The sequence below is a fragment of the Apodemus sylvaticus genome, chromosome 12, assembly GCF_947179515.1.
Source record: "Apodemus sylvaticus chromosome 12, mApoSyl1.1, whole genome shotgun sequence".
In the NCBI taxonomy this organism is placed as follows: domain Eukaryota; kingdom Metazoa; phylum Chordata; class Mammalia; order Rodentia; family Muridae; genus Apodemus; species Apodemus sylvaticus.
In genome coordinates, this window is record NC_067483.1 from 96,384,164 (window position 1) to 96,411,338 (window position 27,175).

At 42.8% G+C, this 27,175-nt stretch overlaps 1 protein-coding gene across 1 annotated transcript in view; it reads left to right on the forward strand.

The window, feature by feature from the left end:
- Window positions 1-27,175, forward strand: part of Ush2a (usherin) — a 723,091-nt gene that overhangs the window by 568,950 nt on the left and 126,966 nt on the right. Inside the window, exons 50-54 of the mRNA XM_052200359.1 lie at window positions 2,977-3,200; window positions 6,430-6,634; window positions 14,331-14,528; window positions 15,242-15,396; window positions 18,835-19,033. Coding sequence (XP_052056319.1) covers window positions 2,977-3,200; window positions 6,430-6,634; window positions 14,331-14,528; window positions 15,242-15,396; window positions 18,835-19,033 — 981 coding nt within the window. The remainder of the gene's footprint in view (window positions 1-2,976; window positions 3,201-6,429; window positions 6,635-14,330; window positions 14,529-15,241; window positions 15,397-18,834; window positions 19,034-27,175) is intronic.

The following is a 27,175-nucleotide window of genomic DNA, read 5'->3' on the forward strand; positions in this document are numbered from 1 at the left end:
TCATTATCAAAATTTTAGTTGACCTGTCAAAAGTCCCTCAGAGCGATCAGATGACTGATTAGGAGTTTCAAATTAGGTCAATGTCTGCATTTTGATTTCATACTTAAAGCATGAGGAAGCCATGCAGTAATTTGAGAGTAGAGGGGGAGAATCAGTCTCTTCCCTAAAAGGCCAGTTTTCAGATTTTGATTGCTCCTTAAAATGGAAACAGGAATAGTTTTAAGAAAATTACTAGAGGGAAAAAATGACAGTCAAGGATCTAAGGTTGTATTTAAATGTCCGATCCAAAGGCATCAGGAAAATAATGTCTGTGTGTGGACAGAACCGAACCCAAGCCCGTGCAGTCCAGTTTCATTTCTGTGTGTTAAGAACACACATATATAAGTAGGCATTTTGCATGAATAAACCTCTCTTTACCCACATAATTAAGACTCAGTCTACAGTGAGAACCCTGCTGTGCATATTTTATTATCAAGAACATGACCTGGGAAGGTTAATAAAAATTATTAATATCATAGTTTACTTTCAATTACTTTGAAGAGTTGTCATGTCACATTTAGGTCAGCATGATACATCAAAACTCTATAATGACCAGTATCTATTATTAGTCATATAAGCAATTTTTAAATATTTAAATCTTTTGAAGTATAAACAGCGGTGTGATTGATGGTTCTTCAGAGCCCTGACTGAGTAGCATCTTCCTTTAAGGGACCCATCACAATGAGGACTACTGGATGATTTAAAAAAAAAAAAAAGGCTTCAAAAATTCTTCAGTCTGTTATTAAGAATGCTGTTCCTAATATAGGTGTTTGTACAGGACCAGATTAAACAATTCAGGACCCAGAACATTTGGAATTTTAAGTTCTTTGCCATATCAGTTGGGACTAATAATAAACAAACAGAACTCTAATTAAAATGAATCATTCATCAGGTTACGGCACTACCAGATGCAGATTCTAATAAGACAGCATGGTGACATGGTGTCGGGGCACTGCATTTCCTGAATGATCCAACCCCAGAGTACTGTTTATTTAGCTGGTGCCTTTATATCTAAATGTATGCTAGGTCTCTTCCCTGGCAATAAATGATGGGCATTTGGTCAGTAGGAGAGACGTCCGTTGGTCCTTCAGGCATGCATGCCTCCCTTCAGGAACGAGTGTCAGTGATTCCCTGTAAGGCTGCTTTCGCTAGCCTGACAGCCATGTCATCTGACAGACCTGCGCGAAAGAATCAGAAAAATGGTGCCTGGCTGCTGTGCTGTTGCTTTTCTGTGACCACAAATACATTCTACTAGTTTGTTTGAGGTGTGCATGCATGTGTGCGTGGTGTGTGTGAATGTGTGCGTCTATGTATGATGTGTGTGTGTTGTGTGAGTGTAGTTTGTGTGAAATGTGTGTGTGTGTATGGTGTGGTGCAGTATGGGGTGTATGAGAAGAGGTTATGGGGTGGTGTGTGTGTATGTATGTATGTATGCATGTGTGGTGTACAGTTTGTGGTATGTATCTTTGTGGTGTAATATGTATAATATATGTAGTATATGTGTGCTGTAGAGTGGTGTAGGGAATGTATGTGTGGTATGTGTGGTGTGGTGTGCATGAAGTATGGTTTTGTATGAGTGTGGGGGTGAGGGATGGTGTGGGTGTGTGTGTGTATTTGTGTGTATGTCTGTATGTCTGTGTGTGGTGTGCTTTAGTTGGTTGAGAAATTTGCACAGTTCTTCCAGCTCTCCCTCCCCACCCAATTGTGTGTTCTTTTTTGATCTCCTTCAGTCCATCAAGGCTAATTCATTCCCCCAAATGTATTCTTGGGTGCCTGGCCTTCCACTGGGGAAGGATCATCTCACCAGGGGTCACACTCTTAGAGCAGAGCTGACCTCCCTACCGGCTCCAGCACTAACAAATCCTCTTATATCCTCAGCAGTGGGGAGACTTCTGAACTCTTCCTCCATCCTGGGACTTGGGATGACATGGGCTTGCACGGAGCTGGTGCTGCCCTGCAGTTTCCTTTTCAGCAGCCACAGCCTCTTACAACCTTTCTAACCCTCATTCCACAGTGGTGTCCGAGCTCTGGAAGGAGAATATGGAGTACATATTCCATTGAGGTCTGGGCAGTCCGTGGCCTCTTAACCCTCACACCTTGGTCAGTGTGGTCACACAGTATCTTCTTTACCTATGGGCATTATTGGAGGTATAACTGCTGACATCTGAACAGTTGTTGTCTTGTGAGACATGATCTCATGACCTAGGAGCCCCAAGGTGGCCTTATACTTACTGTGTCACTGCAAACAACTTTGCACTTCTGATCTTTCTGCCTCCACCGCCTTAACGTTGGCTTCTCAGGGGTACACGGCCATCTGGTTTCCACGGTACAGACTGGAGAGCAAATACAGGCCAACACTCTGCCGACTGAGCTGTCTCTATGACCCAGGTACACACCCAGTCTAACTGGGGAGAAAAGGAGGTTATGGCTGTTTCAGACTTCACAAGAGCACAAGAGGCAAATGCTACACCCCAGACACAGACAGGTGGAGGCTCGAACAGCCTTACCAAAGACTGCTCATCTGGGATGTTGCTGCATTTCCAGTCTCCCTTGTGAATTTCTAGAGCTTTCTCTCTCTGACCTTTTGCTCTAGTTAACCTACTTGTGCAACAGGATGTTATCATCACAAAAGAGACAGGCAGTTTTGACAGAAACCCCATCATTTTTTTTAATAGAGTGTGGGCAGAGTCTGGCCCCAGCTGAATGACTTCCGAACAGTTCCTCTAGTGTGTTCATTTTCTAACGAGTGCCTGGTGCTCTTGGTAAGAAGGACCCTCCTCACACAGCTAAATCACCTTGGTGGGGAAATGCTACCTTTATGGTGGCTCCTTCACTGAAACTTCCCAAGTCTGACGTTTTTATACCAAGCTTTATGGCTGCCTCAGTTTTCTTCACCTTTTTTATTTGATATTCATATATAACATTTTATTGTTGCAGGAATGCTGTGTTGTGGGCAGGATTACGTGAACATGTCAGATACCATATGCTGTTCCGCTTCCAGTGGAGAGTCTAAAGCACACGTTAGAAAGGATGACCTCGTGCCAGTGAAATGCTGCGGCACTGAACTCATTCCAGAGAGCCAGCGATGCTGTGATGGAGTTGGATATGATCCTTTGAAATATGTTTGTTCTGATGAGATTTTGCCTGGAACGGCGATGAAGGTAATTGATAGAAAGCCGCTCGGAGGGGCCGCTCTGGCGACGGAAAGAGAAACACGCTGTTCATAACTATTTTTCTAAAATAGGAATATAAAAACTCACGTGTGCATTATTCATTTTTGCATTCTATCCATATTAATACAGAATGAGTTTGTTGTGATTGATGCTGGCGCAATGAATTCCAAAGGAATTCCTAATGATTAGCCGTTCTTTGCAAAGCTTTACCCAGCTCCTCAGACGAGCGGAGGGCTGGAGGTGTGTGCTCCCATGCCGAGCACTGTCCTCCCTGGCTACCACACGGTCATTTACAGCCCTTGTGCCACACAAGCGTGTACTCTATCAGTAAGCTGCGTCCCCAGCTTTAAAATGATGCAAGGGAAGGTATCATCTTATCTTGCAGTTCACCACCTTCCCTTCTGGGGAGTGCAGTTTCACAATTGGTTTGATAATTTACTGTTACTTTTGTCTTAGTTTCCACCTCTTAGTTGGCCCTGGTCTCCTTTAATCTGTTAGCATTTTCTTCTAACTCTTCGCATCCACGGATAAAGTCCTTATTTGCTTCAGTGAGGTGTTGCTTTCAATTAATGTTTTGACTTTTCTATTAATTTTTTTTTTTAAAAATGAGGGCTTTGGGGGTGTGGAGACTATGCTTGTGATTTTGATGGTGTTGGTAAGGTTGGTTTTGGTCAGCTTGCCTTATTTTCAAATGGTACTGTTTGTTTATTTAGCACAGCTTTGGTCCTGCTTTTCTTCAATCTACTCTGGCTTGCCCTAAGGCCATTGTCTTTAATGTTCTATAATTGCTGCCTCCATCGGTGTCTGTCTGAGGACTGGCCATGCATGGTCATGGTCTGTCTGTCAGTGGGAAGCATGGCAGGACAGTCACCTGACAGGGAGCGTGCTTGCCAGGGTGTCAGGTGAGGAGAACGGTAGCGCCACTCTCTGCAGGTTCGCCTTCCCTTTCCCTTTCGCTGTTTTAAATCTGGGTCCTGACTCTGTCCTTCCACTGTGCCCTCTGCTCCTCTTGGTCTCCCTGGCTCTTCTTCAGCTTCTATCATTCTGGCATGCACTGCAGCTGCAGCCAGTAGCAGCACACACACACACACACACACACAGACACACACAGACACACACAGACACAGACACACACAGACACACACACATACACACACACATACGCACACACACAGAGACACATACACACACACATACACACACACAGACACATACACACACATACACACACACACACACACACACACACGCACACGCACATGCACGCGCAGCGCACTTGCATACACAGAGACGCAGACACACACAGACACACACACACACATACACAGTGCTCACGCCTTGTCTTAGGACTCACCCCTGGAGCACCCACCCCTGGAGCCATCCAGGGCACGTTTTCTAATTGTTCATGCCATACCAGACATCTCTACCAAACACATGCGCCCCTGTTGTCTATCAGTCCTGCCTAACTACTAAGCCAACCATTCATCTTAGAGTTTGTTGCTTAAACAGACTATGCTGGAGTAAAAAAGTTAATATAGGTGATGACTCCAAAGAAATAATTTTCATCTTTATTTACATGTTAATTGCTGCATGTGTGTGTGTGTGTGTAGTATGTAGCATGACTTATATGTATACATTAGACAGTGATCACCAAACAATTTAGTATATGTGTAACTTCACACAAAGAAATACCAGTTTCTTTCTGTTTTTAAGTTTCTGTGAGTAGGGATGTGGTAGAAATGCTTCAGATCTGTCCTTTCAGCAGCCCATTTGGTTTGGTTTGGTTGGGTTGGGTTGGTTGGTTGGTTGGTTGGTTGTTTAGAAATTTTCATATCACATCCAGTATTCGCCAGACCCTCTAATTTGAATATATATTCAAATTAGAGGGTCTCTGCTAATACACATGGGCTTGGAAAGTGGCGTCTTCATAACCGGTCTTGGAGGACAAAGGAAGAAGTGTCTCTGACCAGCACAGCTCCTGCCTCTGCTCTGGGCAGCTGCTTTCCAGCTTAGACAGAGAGTTGGAATACCCTGTGTGTTACTCCCCTGCCCTGTGTGTTACTCCCTGTGTGTTACTCCCCTGCCCTGTGTGTTACTCCCTGTGTGTTACTCCCTGTGTGTTACTCCCCTGCCCGTTTCCTTAGACTTCCTCTTTCTATTTCCTGGAATCTGTTCATCTGCTGCCCTTTAGACAGGCTGGACAGGCTTTAAACAGAGAGAACAGTAAACGCATACTTACTTTCCCCTTTCTAACTGAATCGCTGCCATGTTTTTCTGAAGAAATGTTATTCTGATGAACTTGGAGAGAAATCGAATTTTAATATGAAACCTGTTTAAAACCAATTTATTGCTTATATCCAGGACCATGATGTGGATCTGTGCTGTATGACTGCTGCCTTCTCTATGACTCCTATAATTTAAAAATGATTAAGCACTTAATTTCCTCAGATTAGAAAATTCACTGGGAAGAATAAAGAATCTAGAGATTCCTCAGAAAAAAGATTAACAAATGTAAATAGTTATAATGACAGTATGTAATAGCTGTTCTAAAACTATGTATTGAGCATCTAATTTGTCTTTTTATATTTTTGCCACATTTATTTATTTGTGTCTTGGGATCAGGGACAGTTTTGTGCCATGTAGAAGTCAGAGGACAGTTTGTGGAGTTAGTTCTCTTCTTCTACTACACGGGACCCAGGGACTGAACTCAGCTCCCCAACTTGTCCTCAGGAGCATTTAGGCACTGAACACTCTTTCCAGCCCCAGTCTCAACCTTTCTTACAGCACAGAAGCGCAGATTCTCAGAAATCCCATCCTATATTTTTTTTCCAAAATACCACATGCAAATGTCAAAGTTCACATCAAACCTACAGTTCCTGTTTGTCATGTATGCTCTGATCTTAGGACCATTTCAGGTGTCAGGTCACTTGATTCACAGACCAAAACTTCCTGGGGAATTTTGTTTCCAATTCATGCGCTCATGCAGAAGACACTTCAATGCTATATGGAGCCCAAGTTCTCAGAAGGAAAAAGACACAAGACCGAAACTGTAATCCTTCCTGAGTCTCTGCTCCTTCCGGTATACAACTGCTTCTGTATTATGAGTTTTAAGCTGATCATGTATTACAACAGTAAAATGTTTCATCTAAGTGATACAAAAATGCATTCTACATGGCTAAAGGAAGTTCACAAACCCTCTTGTCCCTGTCCCCAACAGGAATCCAGAGTATGTGCAACTGTCTGCCCAGCAACCATGAAAGCCACAGCACACTGTGGCCAGTGCAATTTCAATGCCACCACCCATATCTGCACAGTGATGAGAGGGCCTCTCAACCCCACAGGGAAGAAAGCAGCAGAAGGACTGTGTTCTGCATCAGAGGAAATAGTTCATTCTGGAGATGTGAATACACGCTCTTTCATAGGTAAGGGATGCCCATGCTGTAGGCCTAGTGAAAGGCTACTGCTGGTGCAGATTCCATGTCTCTCTGGCAATCAACATCAATCAGTTCCAGAATACTTTTAGGCCAACTTGTTGCACAGTAATCAATGACATAATATGTATGCACTTAGTCAGTTATTTAGAATTTTAAGCCTATCCTTCTCCAAGGCTAAATGCTTTTTGTACTGGCTAGTTTTGTGTCAACTTGACACAGGCTGGAGTTATCACAGAGAAAGGAGCTTCAGTTGGGGAAGGGCCTCCATGGGATCCAGCTGTGGGGAATTATCTCAATTAGTGATCAAGGGAGGAGGGCCCCTTGTGGGTGGTGCCATCTCTAGACTTGTGTTCTTGGGTTCTATAAGAAAGCAAGCTGAGCAAGCCAGGGGAAGCAAGCCAGTAAGTAACATCCCTCCATGGCCTCTGCATCAGCTCCTGCTTCCTGATCTGCTTGAGTTCCAGTCCTGACTTCCTTTGGTGATGAACATCAATGTGGAAGTGTAAGCTCAATAAACCCTTTCCTCCCCAACTTGCTTCTTGGTCATGATGTTTATGAAGGAATAGAAACCCAGACGAAGACACTATTTTAGATTAAATTTTAAAAAAGAAAAAAGAACAAGACATAAATAAGCTATTTGTATACCTTTCTGGAATATTCCATTGATTGACAATTTCCATTCTCAAAGTTATAAGGCAACTTTTGATGAGAGCAGTGAATGGGTACTGCTGTGCTTGGAGGCAGGAACGATGGAGAAGCCTGCCAGGCTACTCGTGAGACGTAAGAGCATTGCTCTGAGGAAGGAGACCACTCCAGAGTGGGACTGTCCCTGAGATGGGTCATCCACAGAACAATCACCTTCACAGCCACTGAGATACTGATTTCTAACTACCATTTTGCACTCTCAGATTCACCTAAGTAGGAGTACTTAGCACTCAGCACTGACTGGGATGGATGAGAAGCTCTGAAGAGTTGACGGTTATTTCTAAATTAGTTCTACTCTTTATTGCAGTTTTATTATTTGAATGTTTACCAAAGTCCTACAGAATATGCCTGGATTTTGAGCAGAAAGATGTGTGTGATACACACTGAGCCAGAGAGAGTCTAAGTTACATAATTCATACACACACTAGTTACATAGACAAAGCAGTGCCGCGTTCAACATGAACAGTCCCAGACCTTACTTAACCACAGGCAGCAAACATGTCAAATTTTAGGAGTCCAAAGTTCCAGATAGGATGCCAGACTAAACAGGAAAGCTGGCAGAGGGGAGGCAGAGCTGCAGTGAAGTATAACCAGTCAGCATTTACTCCTCGCGCCCTGCGAGGTGGTCAGCACCCCCTGCGTACTCATCTAGTGTGATCATAGGAGGTGAGGGAATGGAGAGTAGACGGTGAAAGGCAGCCTGTCTTCTGGTCGAGCTAGGTTTAAACCCTAGTGACCTAGCAGGTGTTCCTGCAAGGGACAGAAGGCCATTGCCACGCCCCCAGACACTAGGCTCCTGTCATGAGGCCTCAGCTCTCCATAATTCTGTGGCCATCGGACACGTAGGGCAATGGCCCAATCCTTTCCACAGAGGATGTGACCACAGATCACAAGACAGATCTCCATTTTAATGAGTTACCTAAAGGCCTGAAGGGCTTAGCCAGTTAAGGTCTCCTTCCCAGTCATTCCTCTCTGCAAAAGGTATTTAACCTCAGGCCCGCCCTGAGAAATGGGGTTTGGTTTCACTCATCACAACTCTCTGCCAACAATAAACACTCTAAAACCATGGATGGCCTCTTCTCATCTGGATCCGCCATGCTGGACCAATGGAGCAGGTCTTCCTCTAAGGAGCTGCATCTAGTCTCACATAAGAGGCCTCCCTGCGCTCCCAGCCATGTCTCTACCAAGCCAAGCCACCGACCCAAGCAAACCAAGGACTCTCGTCCCAGTGGGACCAAGCCGGAGCTCTCCTCCCTACCCCTTTCCCTTCAGTTCTGGGCTAGATGGGAGGGATCCAACTCAGCTCTTCCAGGGTCTGCAGTGCCCAAGACTGAAAATCTGCAGCGATGCCCAAGACTGAGAACTTGTCATTCCCAGTCTCCTGTGCAGGTTCCCAGGGACTTCAGACTGCTCTTCCCCACCCCTGGAGCAGGGTCCTGTGGCTTCCCACACCCCGACACCCACCTGGGTGGCAGTTGGGAAGGAGCAGTCAAATTTCCCTCCTCCACCTCGCCCATTGGCCTTAGCTCCAGGCTGGACATGGGCTTCCGTTTTAACCCACACCCAAGGGTCAGACCGGGAAGAGGAGCTGGTGTGGAAAGCAGACAGGCCACATGGGATACATGCTGGAGCATGGGTTCTCGATGCTTCACGTGGGCACATAGCTTCCTTCAGAGCACTTGGACCTTCGTCATCCTTCTCAAGTCACAGACCATAATCTTTGGTCCAGGCTTCCCAGGTCAGGCATGAACCCCTTCTGTCCCTGTAGCATCTGGCTTACAAAGGCCACCCACTTTCCTGTACGGCACTTGCTATAGATACTTACCCTGTCTTTCCCACTAGCCTAAGATGTTCTTATAAATGATATGTTAGGATTTAACACATGACTCACAAACAAAAATTATTGAATAAGTGAAATAAACAAAATAGCATTAGGAAGGCTTCAAAATAGACCACAGGCTGACCAATCTTCCTGTCCCCCCCCCCCCCCCCCCCGCTGTCTGGTAAATATCGCCCCCATGGACCCTCATTCTTAAATGATTGGGTTTCCATCCCAGAGAGGTCCCTGCTTTTATCTGCCACCTGCAATCAAGTCAAGATGTTGAAGGGCTCTCCAAGCATACTTGCAGGAGCCTTCTTCCGAGATAAATAGACGTGCTGCTGATGTGACATAAGGGCTTTTAAAACCTACACTCCAGATTGCATTGCCCGCCAGAAAATGCTATAAATTGAACATGAGAAACAAACTTTCTTATTTGTAGCAGTACTATGGTAGAGCCCAGCATCTTACCCAGTCTTAACAAGCACTCTCCCACAGAGCTGCACCCTGAGCCAGCTCTCCTGTATTTGTTTTGAAACAGAGTTTCACTAAATTGCCAGGGCTGTCCTTGAACTTGCTACATAGCCTGAGTTGATCTTGAGTTTATGATCCTCTTTTCCTTTACTTGTTCATGAAAATTGTTAAACACATACTGATGGGTCCATTTACTGTGCACTGTATGTATTTAGGGCTCAACACTGGGATTAGATACCTGTCAGGAGGCTCATCCGTCCATTAATTGAATTTATTAATTGCCTGGATTCATTCATCAGTGTAAACCTCTTCCTCCCTCCCTCCCTTTTCCCCTCCCACCCTCCCTCTCTCCCTCCCTCTCTGCCTCCCACCCCCACTCTGTCTTTCTTCCTCCCTCAGTCTCTCCCCCATGCCTCCCTCTGTCCCTCCCTCTGTGTGTGTGTGTGTGTGTGTGTGTGTGTGTGTGTGTGTGAGTCAGTGTTCTCAAGTTCTTTATATATATTAAATATTAGCCCTCTATCAGATGTGGAGTTGGTAAAGATCCCTTTCCATTCTGTGTGCTATCATTTTATTCTATTGAAAGTGTCCTTTGCTTTACAGAAGCTTTTCAGTATCATGAGGTCTCATTGGTTAATTGTTGATTTTAGTGCCTGTGCTATTGATGTTTTGTTCAGGAAGCTCTCCCATTCGCCAGTGCATTCAAGGATGTTCCCTATTCTCTCTTCTATCAGGTTTTGTTGAGGATGCTTTCCTTTTTCCAGTGTATACTTCTGGCTTCTTTATTAAAAATCAGTTGTCCATAGGTATGCCTGGGTCTTTGGATTCCATTTGATTCAGTTCCATTGATCAATGTGTCTATGCCAATTCCATGCAGTTTTTGTTACTACAGCTCTGTAGTACAGCTTTCAGATCAGGGATGATGATGCCTTCAAAGTTCTTTTATTATACAAGATTGTTTTAGCTGTTTGGGGTTTTTGTTTGTTTTTCCATATGAAGTTGAGTATTATACTTTCAAGGTCTGTAAAGAATTTTATTGGAGTTTTGATGATGGGGGCTGCATTGAATATGTAGACTGCTTTTGGTAGGATTGACATTTTACTGTGTTTATCCTACCAACCCATAAGCATGGGATATTTTTGTATTTTCTGGTACCCTTTTCAATTTCCTTCTTCAAAGACTTTAACTTTTTATTACACAGGTCTTTCATGTCCTTGATTAGAGTTACCCCTAGATACTTTATATTATTTGTGACTATTTTGAAGACTGTTTACCTGATTTCTTTCAGACATTTCTATGTAGGACGGCTACTAATTTTTTTTTTTAGTTTATCTTATATCTAGCCACTTAGCTAAAGGAACTTATAAGCTGTAGAAGTTCCCTGGTAAATTTGGGGACTCACTTGCATATACTTTCATGTTATCTGCAAATAGCAATACTTTGACTGCAGTCCAGTTTGTGTCCTCTTGATCTCCTTTACTTGTCTTATTGCTCCAGCTAGAACTTCACCTACCATATTAAATAGATGTGGAAAGGGAAAACAGCCTTGTCTTACTCCTAGTTTTAGTGGAATTGCTTTCAGTTTCTCTTCATTTAATTTGATGTTGGTTATAGGCTTTCTGTAAATTCCCTTTATTATGTTTAGGTATGTCTCTTGAATTTATGATCTCTCCAAGATTTTTATCATGAAGGGGTGTTGGATTTTTGTTAAAGGCTTTTTGGACATCTAATGAGATGATCATGTGGTTTTCTTCTTTCAGTCTGTTTATATCATGGATTTATTAGATTGACATATTTTTGTGTGTAATTCTCTTTATTGAATCTTTATATATCAGGATGACTGTGGCCTCATAAAATTAATTTGACAATGTTGCCTCTGTTTTTATTTCATGGGATAATCTGAGGAGTGTTGATATTAGGTCTTCTGTGAAAGTATGGTAAAATTCTGTGCTAAAACTATCTGACCCTGGGTTTGTTTTTGTTGGTAGATATTTCATGATTGCTTCTATTTCCTTAGGGGTTACTGGTATATTTAAATTGTTTAGTTGATCTTGATTTAACATTGGTAAGTGGTATCTATGGAGGAAATTTTCCATTTATTTCAGATGTTCCAGTTTTGTGGAGTACAAGTTTTTGGAGTATAAAATAAGGATCCTGTTACTATGTCTTCCTTTTCGTATCTGATTTTGCTAACTTGGATATTCTCTCTCTGCTTTTTACTTAGGTTGGATAAGGATTTGTCTATCTTGTTGATTTCCTCAAAGAACCAACTCTTTGTTTCCTTGACTCTTTGTATTGCTTTCTTGGTTTCTATTTTATTGATTCAGCCCTAAATTTTATTATTTCTTGCCATCTACTCCTTTTGGGTGTGTTTGATTCTTTTTGTTGAGAGCTTTCTGGTGTGCTGTTATGCCACTAGTATGATTCTTATCTTTGTGTAAAAAGCTCAAGTCCAAGTGGACAAAGGACCTTCACATAAACCCAGGTACATTGAATCTAATAGAAGAGAAAGTGGGGAAGAACATGGAGCACATAGGCACAGGGGAAATTTTCCTGAATAGAACACCAATAGCTTATACTCTAAGATCAAGAATTGGCAAATGGGACCTCATAAAATTGCAAAGCTTCTGTAAGGCAAAGGACACTATCAATAGGACAAAACTGCAACCTACAGATTGGGAAAAAGTCTTTACCAATCCTACATTCGAACGAGCGCTAATATCCAATAGATAAAGAATTCAAGAAGTTAGACTCCAGAGTACCAAATAACCTTATTTAAAAAATGGGGTACAGAACTAAACAAAGAATTCTCAATTGAGGAATACTGTATAGCTGAGAAACACCTAAATAAATGTTCAACATCCTTAATCATCAGGGAAATGCAAATCAAAACAACCCTGAGATTCCACCTCACACCAGTCAGAATGGTCAGGATTAAAAACTCAGCATTAAAAAATGCTGGAGAGGATGTGGACAAAGTGGAACACTTCTCAATTGCTGTTGGGATGGCAAGCTGGTAAAACCACTCTGGAAATCAGTTTAGCAGTTCCTCAGAAAATTGGACATAGCACTACCTGAGGACCCAACTAACTTCTTTATGAAGGCCCTTAAGCACTATTAACTTCCTTCTTAGCATTGCTTTCACTGTTTCTATTCACCTACCTAAATTTTTCCATTTCCAGAATTTCTTCAGTTTGTGTTTTCTTTATTGCTTCTATTTCTATTTTCATGTCTTGAACAGTTGCCTTCACCTGTTTGTTTGTTTGTTGGATCTCTTGTCATTCTTTAAGGAGTTTATTGATTTCCTTCAATTTTTAGTTCATCTTTTCCTTGATTTCATTAAAGGATTTTTCCCCAATTTCTTTGTTAATGATGTCTATCATCATCATAGAGTTGGTTGGTTTTAAGGTCATTTTCTTATGCTTCAGCTGAATTAAAATATTCACATCTTTCTGTATCTAGTGGTGCCATGTTCCATATCTGTTGTTGATTGTGTTCTTACACTGCCGTTTATGCATCTGGGTCTGGGTGATTAAAGTTCTAGATGCTGAACTCTGAGGTTGTCTTTGTTGAATGGGTGTTTTGTTCCTTGGTTTCTGTTTCCTCTTTGGTCTTCTGGTCTTTGTGGCCTGGATTTCTGGTGGCCTGGTTTAATGCTGATCCACTCTAGGGGTTGATTTCTGGCAACCAGCTTGGCCTGCAGTGGGGGGTGGGGGGGAGGGGAGTCGTTGTTCTTCTGACAAGTATGACCTGCACCTGAGCAATTGGAGTGTAGTAAAATTGGGGATAGGGACACCTTTGCAGGGTGGCTGGTAAGGTGGGAGGACAGAGGCCATGGAATGTGTCTTTAGGATCCTACTCTAGGGAGTAGCACAGTTCAGCTGGCAGGAGCTCACTCACCTGTCCTTCTGACTCCCATCTTACTCTTGAGATAGGTTCTCCCCCTGGTTGATTGCTCTGGGATCCACCTGTCTCTACCCTTCCCCACACCCCACCCCACCCCCATGTTAGGATTCCAACACTGCTGAGCATAGTTTTTACCATGTATCCTGGGTGTGGAGCTCATGCTGTCATGCTTATACAACACTACACAGTCTGAGCTCTCCCTACAGCTCTCAGTTGTTTCTTCAGAAACATTTCTCTCTTCAGAAACAATGGATCCCTTGCAGTTTGACTACCATCTCCACATCTAGTTAACACTTCATTTTTTCATGCTTTATAAAATAGATTATATTTTTATTTATGTATAAAGTAATAAGAGTATTAAACATTAGTTTAATTATTTTAATTAGTTTAAATGTTTAGAGATCTTGATTTTAGGAGGTTAGAGACATGGGTCTTAAGGTAAGAGTCTGTAGTGTTTTTGTAGAGGACCAGAATTCAGTTCCCAGAACCCATATGGGGGGAGGAGGGCTCACACCTGTCTGTAACTACAGGTCCAGGGCATACAGTGACACCTTCTGGCCTCTGAAGGCACTAGAACATAAACACACACACATTCTGATAAACATATATAGGGAGAGAAATGCAAAGAAATGAAAATTAAAAGGTAATTTGACTTTAATTTTTAGTATGATAGGAGAGAGAGAGAGAGAGAGAGAGAGAGAGAGAGAGAGAGAGAGAGAGAGAGAGAGAGAGGAGAGAGAGAGGAGAGAGAGAAGTCCTCAGAGTCTGATTTTTGTCTTGCAGACACAGACCTCAAGCCAAGCACTGTGTATGAATATAGAGTTTCTGCATGGAACAGCTACGGGCGAGGATTCAGCCAATCTGTGAGAGCCAGCACAAGAGAAGATGTGCCTGAAGGAGTCAAGGCCCCTAGATGGGCCAGGACCGGAAATCATGAAGATGTTATTTTCTTACAGTGGAAGGAGCCCATACAGCCAAATGGTATTGAGTTACTTCAAAAGTAGAATTACCAGCTTTGTAAATTCTTACAGTTTGGAAACGGGTGTATTGCCCGCTGACATGCCTCGATTCAGTGGGAAATGTTTACTGATATAAGAAAACCCCCTGTGTCTGCTCATTGCTCATTGTTTGAGACAAAACAAATAAGAATGCTGAAATAATCACTCAAAACCTCCCAGACCATTGCACCTACCAGAGCTGCTTTCAAATAAGCAGATTATAGTTGAAATCAAAATTGTCCTGTTGTTGAAAGTAAATCCTTTTAGTCACAAACAGAGGTAAACATAAATATCTCTGTTCCGCAATTCCTCTTTCCTCTGGTAGTATAATTGAGAACTACTTGATCAAGCAAACAAACAAACAAACAAAAACATGTTATATTTTAAAATGCTTCAGTATCCCATTTGTTTAAAATTTTATGCCAGGGTTGTTGAGACCGCTCAGTGGTTAGAGGATACCTTCACCATGCCTGACCACCTGAGTTTTATCCCTAGGACCTGCATGGTAGGAGAAATGGCTCAATAAAGTCCTCTGACCTCTGACTTCTGACCTCCAACCTCCACACCAATGCATGTACAGATGCACATACACATATGCATGTGCATAAAGAAATGTAATTGGGAAAGTCCTATGACACACATGTTATTTGACATTTAAAATGGCATGGAATAAAACAGTGCAGCTCTGCCTTCCAGGTCCTATCATTCACTATATTCTTCTTCGAGATGGAAGGGAGCGCTTTCAGGGAACAGCGCTGAGTTTCACAGACACACAGGGAATTCAGCCATTCCAGGAATATTCATACCAGCTGAAGGTTTGCACTGCTGTCGGCTGTGCCATCAGTTGCAAGGTAAGAAGAACTCACCTAACCATGTGAAGAAGAGTCCAGGGTGAGGGCTATATAAATGAGCATCATGGGTATGATTCCTCCCTCCACCCCAGGGCCAGAAAACCATGTCCTCTTCAGAGTGGCATTGAGGAGAGTGTGTGTTATTGGGTGTTAATGCTTACATCTGAAAGAGGAGATTCTCAGAGACTTAACCCTACATCAGTGCTTCATTAAGACCAGTAAACTCTTAATCATCAGTGCCTCGCTCACAGCCCACTCCCATTAATTATCTCTGGGCAGTTGCTGTGATAATTCCCCAGCCAGTGTCACGATGAGGGTTGGTGTCAGTGCAAGAAAATAGCTAGTACCCAATAACTGCTCATATTAGTACCAGGTCTTTACATCCTAAGTACACATGGTTCGTTCATATGGCATGAGAAGAAACTTGGGGGTAAAAACAAAATTCCAATTTTGAAAGAAACCAAGAGCGAGTGGTAGTGGCAACTTTGAGAGGTGCTTGATGACAATGGTTCCACATTGGCACAGGGATAAATAATCTCCTTTCTCAGGCAGCAATGTGTCATCACACTCATGGGACCAGATGGGCCACCGTCATCAGGTTATTCTGAGGCCACCTCTCCAGTTCTACTGCTTTTACACATGCCCATGGGCCTTTCTATTTCCCAACGCATGCCCCAGTCCCCATGTGGCCATCCATTCTTACACTTCTTAGACTCCAGAATGTCGAAGCAGCAATGGAAAACTCTTTAGATAGATGCTTCTCAGTCAGTCACGGGTACTTTTTTAGAGTGGCAGGAAATGGAATAGGGCAGTAGTATTCAACAACGCTGTAAAATTTCTAAAACCACTCATCAGTTTTTTAATATTTTGGTGCCAGGAAAATGTTAGTGATCCCCAAGAAAACAGACAGGAGCCGATCTGATACAACTCACAGCAGGGTCTTTATTCGATTTGAGCTAGCTTGGGACCCCTGCAACACACCTCTGTCACACAGGACAGTTTTGATGATGAGAGGAGCCCTGAATGTCTATCAGGGCAAGGCTTTATAGTAAGCAGCAAGCAGGAAGTTGGTGTGCAAGCATCTAATACTTTGGCCTTTAACATAACTGGTTGACCTGGGAGTCATATCATAAATTTAATTTCTGCTCTGCTCTGCATTGGTGGTCATTAGGCAAGGGGTAGGCTTGTAACCTGGGGTGCAGGTTTGTTGGGGGAATAACCTGGAGATGCTGGACTTGTTGAGGGTATAACCTGGAGATGCTGGACTTGTTGAGGGTATAAGCTGGAGATGTTGTTCTTGTTGGGAATTAGCCTAGAGACTGGAGCTAGGCTCCTGTATTGTTGGGGGGCAACTTAGAAACTAATGGTAGGTACAAGCCTGTTAGTTTACCTGAGTTCCAATTTAGGTCAGGTTCTCTAAAATGGAGTCTGGACTTAAAAGCTTTTGCCTCTCATCATCACGCCATCAATGTTTGCCCGCACTTAGAAAAGACAATGTGTGAACACGCTGCTTGGATAAGTGATCTCAACCTTCATTAGCAGCCTTGTTAATGAATAATAAAGGCCCAGATTTAGTTTCCTGGGAGCAGAACAAGAGGCTTAGAATGTAGTCAGTTAGTAAAGAGCTTGCCTAGCTTGCACAGAGCCCCAGTTCAGTCCCCAGCCTGGCAGTGCAGAAACCAGGTGTTTGCTGCAATCCCCAACCTTCTGTGGGAGGCAGGAGAACCAGGAGTTCAAGTAATTTTCAAGGACAGTAAGTTTGAGGCCAGCTACACAATAGCATCTCCAAAAAAAATAGCAAAGATAAAACAAGATGCAGGTGACACAGTAGGCAGGATTTGATGTGAACTCTGTACAGAAGATACAGCCTGCATCTTGCGTTCATATACACCCCTGGGGTTGCTGTGACTGAGCCCCAAGACTAAACTAGGAACTACTTAAAATATTATGAAGTTTTTTTGGCAATTTTTGTCTGTGTTTCCCAAGCACAGACTTTGTAGATGGCAATGTTGCTTCACAATGTCAGAAGGTTGGACACCCAGAGAAGAAGAAAGGAAAGTGTTCTATTTGTTTTTAAGGTATGTGGCTTCAGTTATTTGTAGGTGCAGTTGCTATGGCCCAGGCAGAAACAAAGACGTTAAAACAATAAGATTATCTTCAAGCTTCTCAGAACGATTTAAGAGAAAGAGCAGATAGCAGGGAGGTAGAGGCAGATATCATTTGTCATTGTAAATGAAAAAAAAAAATGCTGCATGCTAGACCAGGAGATGGGCGATCTGTGCAGGAAGTTACAGCGGTAGGTTTAGAAGTGATCATCAAAGGCACTAGGGAGAAAGAAGCAGAGTGCCTGGTGCTGAGTGATGGAGACTGCCTCAGAACGGAGAAGAAGAAAGGAAACTCAAAAAACAGACTGAAGAGAAACAAAGAGTTATGGGGGGAATTAACCCAGTGCCATTCCACAGAAGCAGGCTTTGTGGGAAGCAGCCTGGGAGGCACCCTAACTGACAGAATGGCTCTAAAGCTCTTCTTCATCTAAAGCTTCTTCTTCATCAAGAGAATGGACTCTGCACACACTTGTGAGGGAACACAACACTCTGAATCTGACTAATCAGCCACCACACACTTGGGCAGTTTTGTTCAACAGAGCCACAGTGATACCCAAGCCCTCCACCATGCTGACAGATGGCAGCTGATTGGCTCAATGAAAGTCATAGTCTGAACAGTCCTTGAACAATTCTGTATTTGTGCACAACAGGGCCTGGGTCTACCAGATGCCAGAACAATTGGTTAAAACATGAAATCAGGTTCATTCTGGGGGAAAACGTATCCCCAACAACAAGTGCTGTCAGTTCTAGATAAACATAGTTTTGACATCCATGGACTCAGCAACTGGCTGATTTTTCTTTTCTTCTCGCTAAGTCTGGTTCTTTTTCTAGAACATTGGTGTAGATAGTTTGCAGTCATCCCAGGAAGAATACAGGGAAGTCTGCCCTTTATGCCACTTAAAGCCTGCTCTGTGCAAGCAAGTTCAGACGTAGCTTTTGCTCCATATTTACTGATGCTTAACTTTACAAAATCAGGCTGTTAAAATGCAAAGACACTGATGGGCCATATGGAAGACAGTTCTCCATGAAGACAGTCTGCCAGGCGGGTCGCACTTGTTTAAACTGAGAGCTGCCCTCTGCCTTCAAAATTGTCGTTGGACCTGTTGGGATAAATAGTAGTTGGAGACTTATGAATGTTTTCAAGGTCAGATTTCATTGTTTAAATAGGATGAGAGGGAAGGAATGGAAAGTGGGGAGGGACCATTTCTCCCAGCCTTTGCTAATGATATGCCGCGCCAGGCAGCAAGGCTCTAAAACAAAAGCGACATTTTCATTGATCAGGATTCCTCCTGGACGATGGCAATAAATGGACATTTAATTTCTGTGCTCACAGGTAGTCGCTGCTTCTGCCCAAAGAATCCCGGAGAGTGTCCCACCACCAAACATCACAGCCCAGAGCTCAGAGACCCTGCACCTCAGCTGGAATGTCCCCAAGAAAACAAAAGATGCCATTAGAGAGTACCAGCTCTGGCTGGACGGGAAAGGGCTCATCTACACGGACACAGATGACAGGAGGCAGCATACGGTCACAGGTGACAAAACGGGAAATCTACCGGAGGAGGCTGTCATTGCAGTAGGGTTGGGGCAAGCCTCCCAGGGGTGTGCGTTTGATATATGAGGTCACTCCGAAAGGACACATTCTCTTGACATATGGTCAGGTCCCACTTATCCATGCTAATCGAAGAGCCCACACTGGCAGCAATAAGCCATGGCAGCAGAGAACTTCAGAAATAATTTACATTTGGCTTTGATACGCAGTGTGTGGAGAGGGGGCTTGTGTCGGGATTAACTTTCTTTTTTTTTTTTAAACAAACAATATGATGCATTTTCATTCCTCAGAGACATATTCACAGATAGTAGGGCTCAGGCAGCCAAGTAAGGATGAGGAAGTAGAAGAAAACCAGCAGGTAGAGGCGTGCCTAACACTCACTCATTGACAGTTCCTACTCAGAACTTCTTATCATTATTACTTCTGTTAATTAATAGTGATTGTATTATTTTGTCTATGTATAATATTGTCATCATTATTACAGTAGTTCAGTGCTTAGCTCAGTCCTCCTAGTGATCATAATAGCTATTAATGTGTGTAACTTGAATATTTCATTTGAAGAGAAAAATGTGTTTTCTTATCACCTTGTTTAATTTAATCACAGACTTCATACCACCTGGTAATTTAATACTTGGGTTTTCTCTTCCTTTTTCTTTTTCTTTTTCTTTTGCCTTCCTCACTGGCAAATGTGGACTGCAGGAGAGCAGGGACCTGACTTGCCTGTTAGGTGCTGCACTGTTAATACCTAAACTTACCAGGCCAATGGGAACAGAGTGAATTGAGAAGAGATAAGCTAAGTGATCTCAAACACTATCTAAACACCTGAGTGCGTTAATTCAGTTCTTGTCTCAAGCCTAGGAGGGCAGAGATGATTCTTAGCTATGCTTTCTTGGGGGAAGAAAAATCAAACACTTTTGGAGACGAAGCCATCTAGTGTATTCTTGGGATTCACTGAGTCATTACAAGCACACCTTGAAGTTGAGATTCTGACACCAGGATTTTCTAAACTGTCACTATTTCTCTACATTTTTCTAAGACGTCTCACAAAGCAATGACCTCTTTCTGCTCAGCTCTGTGCTTTCAAAAAGTATTCATTGAACAGATAACAAAACTTTGAGAAAAGCACAGAAATGTCTAGAAAGACATGCCTGCATTTTCAGGAGCCAAAATGTATGCTGCACCCATGGAGAAGTAACTCCACGCACGGCATTTTGTCCTAAAGTTCCATGATTTTCAGCCATCTAAGCAAGCCTTGACTGATGGGTTCTGGTGTTTTTACAGAGGTCCCACTGGTCCTAGGAAGACACTTAGCATGTGCTTGCATGCCTGCACATCTTACTCCACATCTGGAGATGTGAGCTGACCTTGAGATAGCATGAAAAGGGAACAATTTCATCAACTCAATGGTCTAGCTGGTTTCTTACATTTTATTTTACCCAAAGTAAAATAATCACAAATACTAAACTGAAGTATTATTTTAGGTAATAAGCCTTACCTTTATTGATGGCTGTATCATCATAAAGAGTAGCTGCATTCTGAAGCATTTGCTCCTCACCACATCCCTGTAAGTGAGGGAAGTTTGTAGCATCTGTGCTTAAAAGATGAACAAAACTCACCAATTCAGAGTATTCACAGCATTTACTAGCTTTGTCTGTAAAGGAAACAAAATGGTGTGTGTGTGTGTGTGTTTGTACACACACATGTGTATGCACACACATATACATATGCTACATATATTACATTGCTACATATACTACATATACTACTACATATGCTACATATACTACATATACATGTACATATATATATATATATATATATACTACATATACTACATATACAACATATACTGCATATACTGCATATACTGCATTTACTATATACATTTACATGTATATATACACATATACATATATACACATATGTATATATATTACGTGTACATCATATACATATACACATAAACATATACGTGTGCCTACTGCTACCCAGTGGTTATTGTCTTGATAAAACATTAAACTTTTTAACTAAGATTGTGAGGGCTGGGGAGATGTCTCAGAGGGTGAAGGGACCACTGCGCACATGTTTACATTGCAGAGCAAGCAGCCAGTCGCTGAGGTGGCATGCATCTGTAACCCTAGCACTGGCTTGGAGGGTAAGCAGGGAGACAGGACAATTCCTAGAGCTCACTGACCAGCCCTTGTAGCCAAACCAGTCAGCACCAGGTTCAGTGAAAGACCCAAGATAAAGTATCGAGCAATGGAGGAAGACACTTATTGTTGACCTCTGACCTCCATAAACACAGGCACTGGAAGACTCCTCACACACTCACTTCTCACAGAGAACAATTAACGAATCAGTTAATTAGTACTGTGGCCTCTAAGATGTCCTTGTCAGAGGGAAGGCTGCCAGGTAAAAGTGTGAGGCCGTGGATGCAGAGCTGGCAAAGGAGAGGACTTGGAGTGTTGTAACGAAATGTGAGTTAAAACTCCACATCAGCTAGAGCCACCTAAAGTCGTGCACCGGCTTGTGCTAGTTTCACAATAAGCTGAGAGAAAGCTGAAGAATAGTGATCCAGCAGGGTCCAGCTTCTTAGGGCGCCTGGCCGTGAATTGTTGCCAACTGTACTGGTTTGCATCAGAGACTGACTCTGAGATGCCAGCAAACCAAATTCAATTATAATGTACAAAGCCATGGGATGGGTAGCCTCATTAATTATAAAATAATTGCAAAGTCCTCTCTTTAAATCCCTTTGCTCCTCTGATCCTTCCTTTCACTGTCATTCCCAATCAATATTTTCATGTCAAAGAGGAATTTATACACTCACAATGGTGCCAGAGGTCCTTGCGTTGAAATCAGGATTGTAAAGTTTTCCTATATAAGTTAAGCTTTTACAAAGATCATCAAGTGAAAATAATTCTTGAGAGGTCCTATTCTATGTTTCTTTCACTATTTTTTGAGATTTTTTTCCTGCATGGGTCTGTATTTGCCTCCTTTCTACCTTCTTTCTGCCCCTCCAATGCCTCTGGCTTCCCCAACCTCCTCCCATATTTGTCTTTAGTGTATATATTAATACCGCCTGCTGAATTCAGTCACTGTTGCTCAGACACATATGTGTTTGGGTCTGACTACCTGGATAACCTATCAGGAGGGTCCTCCCTAGGGATATCTGATTTTCTGTCTCACCATAACCATTAATTGCCTGAAGCTCCTCATCTAGGGCTTGGGCCTTGTGAGAGTTCCCTCATCCATGCTGGGAAGTCAGTGGACAGTCAACTGGGGTTTTCATTGTGCAGGTCCTGCATAGGTGACCATACTGTTGATATTTCCTGGATATAGATTCTTTGATGTGCATGGAAGAACCTATCTTGCATCAGACATTCTGGTGACCTGGCTTTTACAGTCTTTCTGTCCCGCTTTTAGGATATGCCCTAGCATTGAGCAGAGGGTTCATGCAGTATTGAGTGAAGATGTATCCAATAGGGTTGGGCACCCACAGTCAGTTGTTCGCAGTCCAACCAGTGGTGGATTGCTATGATAGTCTCCAGAGTCATCTGGTCCATTGTCTGCCTTAAATTTTGCCTGGCCAGTAAAGCCCTAAAGAGAGGGCATTCAAAGCTTTCTACACACAGTTCCTATGGTGCAGGAGTGTCGCTTGGCATGAGCATCTCTAAACCCCAGATCTCCACAGTACAGTGTGCTTCCTCTGCCATGGAAAAGCAGGTCTGGGGCTGACCAACTGACCAAATGCCAGTCAGAAGCATTTATGGTGCGATGGGTATTTTACTGAGTTCGTGAAATGAAGGAAAAGATAACAATTTGCTTTCCAGACTGTCTTGGATGTTTGCTAAACGGCTGTCTGAGAGGCCTGAAATATACATTTAGATTTGTCTTCATTTTTAAACCCTGGTATTTTTTAAGCAGCAGGATTCTAATGAAGTTATAGCGCTAGCCTTCTTAGAGCCTGAAGGATCATGGTCCTGGGGATGGCAGGAGGGACTGCCAGTACCTCACCACAGCCACGTTGTCTCCATGCTTACTTTTAATTACCTCAAAGCCTCAGAAACATGATCCTGTAAATGCTTTGTGGGAATAGTGGTGAAGGCCCTCATCACGCGAAACCCATAAATTGCTTATAATCCTCTCAAGATGTTTTTTTTAAAGCATTAAGTAATTGAAGACAGGAAGTCCGAAGTTAATTATTTAGAGGTGTTATCAATGCTTTAAGTAAACTGGAGGCATTGTCTGCTATCTCCACACACCAAGTCCCACAGGACTCAAGAGCTAGCAGTTCCCTTTGGCTCATAGTCACTAATGCACACAGCATATAGTAGCTTGTCGATAGAGGCCTTCCCAGGTCCTTTGTGACTAAATTCACCCACCGTTTTGTCCTAGATACAACATTCAGATGGCAGCTGTGGTGTTTGTAGCCTGCCTGTGTCTTAGGAATAGAGGGGAGGGTAAAAGATTACCTCATGGCTGAGTCCACTGAGAAGCATGAATGAATGGATTGCATCTTGTTTAGCAGTGGGCTGATAGGGCCCGTGTGTCTGGGGAACTGTTGCCAAATGGCTAACTTATGGGCTGCTGATTATTGCCAAGCAGTCAGAAGACACACCCAGCCATTAAGTAGGGAACAGAAGTCAATATGCCTTCTCTCATCTGCTTCAGAGTTATTGAAAGCCTTTTGTGCTAGAAAATAGAAACCCCAGCTGATCAGTTTACAACATAAAGTTGAATATTAACATTATGCTGAAGCCAATCTTATGCACACCACTTTTGAAGAATAGAAAAAGCAGTTTGAATATCCATATGACAAACGTGAAACATCTTTGTGAAGGGTTTAGATAACTTTAGATAACTCCATTATGTGATGACAAACTATCTTTGCGTTCATGGTATTTATGTTTTAGTGGGCTGGGAGATGGCTCAGAGAATAAATTGCTTGTCTCACAAGCATAAGGACCTGAGTTTGGATCCCTAGGACCCACATAAGCCTGGGCATGATAGGTTATATCTATAATCCCAGTGCCCCTGTATACAGTGAGATGGGAGAGAGAATGAACAAGGCTTGGAAGCCCAACACCAAAAAGGCTGGTGCTGGGTAGCAGTGAACAGCAAGAGACCTGGCCTCAAACAAGGTTAACGGTGATGACTGACACTCGAAGTTGTCCTTTGACCTCACACATGTGCTGTGTCCACACAGATACACACACATGTGCATAAATACACATACATGTGCACAAATACACATGGGTGTGCACACACACTTATGCACAAATACAGACACAGACATGGATACACACATACATACACATGCATGCACATACAAATGAACACACATGCAGACACACATATGTACATGCATACACACAAAGATGCATGTACACAAGAGGAGGGAGGGGGGATCAAATAAATAACATTTTTTTTGTTTATTCAAAACTAGTAGGTAATCTTTATGAGGACAGAGAAAGGAACTTCCTGTTACCTGTTTATCCTGTGTTCACAGTAATTCACATATTAAAAATATTCTTTTTTTAAATAAGGATTCTCATGTATGCAGTCCAAGTTGGCCTCAAAGTTGCTGCATGACCACAGATAGCCTTGGACTTCTGATCCTCCTGGCTCACCTCCCCAGCGCTGGGGTTCTAGAAGTTCCTACCATGCCTACATACCGAGCAAGTACTTGGGAGTGGCATCTATAGCACCCAGAACATTTCTTGAATAAGTAAATGTTGAAGAGAAAACTCCAACACACAAAAGCATATATCTGTTTTCATTGGAGATAAAAGTTCCAGTCTCAAAAAATCTGAATCTAAGGCAGGAGAGGTTACACAATCTGCAAGACTCATTACAAAGTGAAACTTCAGGCTTCTCTGGTAAAAAAAAAAAAAAAAACTATTGAGGATTTCAAGACAACAAGAGCAGAACAGTTGAGTGGCTGAAGAGACAGGCTCAGACAGAAGCCAGGGCTGCCAAGAGTCCACCCCCACCTCCCAGCCACCCTGATATTGGAACTCCACAGACAGACAGGCTTTTACTGACACAGACCCAAGGAAAACTAGGACTGTGGCCATGTCCTCAAAGCCACCAGCAGCCACTGCCCTGCGGTCATGTATACTCCCACACCCGGTGCGACCTCACTGACCAGTGAGGGTCCGACCTGTGAAAATCAGCATGAAGACTCACTTCATTTTCTTTTCGCAAAGCTGAGGAAAGCTTACTTAATACCTGCTTTAAAAAATGAGTAACATAGCATCAGTCATTCATTTCCTTTCTATAAGCCCACGAGTGGCTGCAGTGTTAAGCCCTAAGAACCAAAGGCAAGAACTGCCTAGATGCTAGTTTCTAAGGAATACAATAATCTTCCCCAAACCCCATGTGCTCCAAGGTTAGTGCCTAAACTGTCACTAACATCATGGTTTGTCTCCGTGGCTCTGGCTGTCCCTTGCTATCTGAGTTGTTTATGGTTTTGTATGTTTGGATGTAATAAAACTGGAGACCCTGCTTCAAAATATAAAGTTGATAGAGATCTGGGCCTATAGCTTAGTTTCAGAGCCCTGAGAAGCATGCTAGAAGCCTTAGGTTCAATCCCCAGTACCACCAAAACATAAATAAACTGACTACACACACTGTGACCTTCCAACAAAAGTCTATCCATTAGAGTAAACATTGCCGTCTCCTTAAACATCATATCAATATGGAATGAACTTTCAAATTCTTGCTTCAAGATTTTTGTTTTTAGTTTTGATTTTTATTTTCTATTTGTTTTGAGGGGGCAGTGTTGTTATTTTTGTTTTCGAAAAAGGGTCTCTATGTAACCCTGGCTGGCCTGTAACTGGCTAGGTAGACCAGGATGACCTTGAACTCACAGAGATCTAACTACTCTTACTCCCTCAGCACTGGGTTCAAAGGTGAGTGCCACCGTGGACAGCCAAGCTTTTTTGAAACATGTTGACATCACTATCATCTGGAATAATTCTACAGCAGAACCCCCCCCCAACTCATCTTCTCAGCCTTTAGAATAGCACACCACATATCTGGAAACTGTAGAATATAGCGGATAGTGTTATGGCATCGTTGGCTGGATGCTTTGAAGTAGTGCTTTCTATCTGAAGTCATAATGGTCAAAATGCCTTTTCCCAACGATGTATCTGGAGATTAAAAGCCAGAGCCAGCTGTTCGTTCTAGAGTGTATCACAAATGTAACTGACTTCAACATGGGTTTTCTTTGCCAAATCATATTTTTATGAACCATCGGTGGGGTTTTTTTCCCAGTCCCTTTTTGACGCATATTACTCTTGAAAGTAATGTGAGTTGAAAGTGTGATTATAATGAGTTTGGTTATACGATGCCCCTCTCCTTTCAAAGAGAACATGATTCCCTGTAGGGAAATTCACAGAATTATTCACCCCCGTCATCTTTGCTATGCTGAGCTGTTAAATGCCGCCTTTGTCTCCCTGGGCCTGCCTTTCTCTGCTGTTCCCTGCTCTTCCCATTCAATACCCGGCACTTGAGTGATGTTTTCTTTTCTCTCTCTCCTCTTCGACTTCAGGATTAAGTTACAGTCGGAATGGTTCCTCTGAGACAGCTCTTTATTCCCTCTCCGTGTCCTGATCAATTCATGAGCAGTTTTCAATTGCTGTGCCCTTTCACTGCCTGTTGCTAATATTTCACATATATATCTCAGTGTAAGGACTACCAATAGGGGCTCACTTAAAATGACAGCAAATGCTATTGCAATGTGTAGATTGTATTGAGTTCTACTGAGTCATTGATAGGGAAGGTCACTGGGTGCATGTAAATCGCCCATGCCCGGTGGCAGCTGATGCTTCACCACAGACTAAAGCAGCCCTCTAATCCGCCCCTACAAAAGGGGAAAAGAATCCACAAGATCTAAAGCATATTTAGGATGATGCAGTAAATAGTGACTTCCTTTGAGTTCATTTGTGACTAAACATGGCAGCTAACCAATCACAGCCACAGCCTCAGGGATGAAAATGGAAGGCACCTCGACTGTGGCCTTGGTTAATACGTTGGAAACTGTCAGAACCCAATGGCCTAACTGGAGTCTCTGAGTATCTAACTGTCATGCTCTCCTGCCTCTGTACATGACTTGTAATAA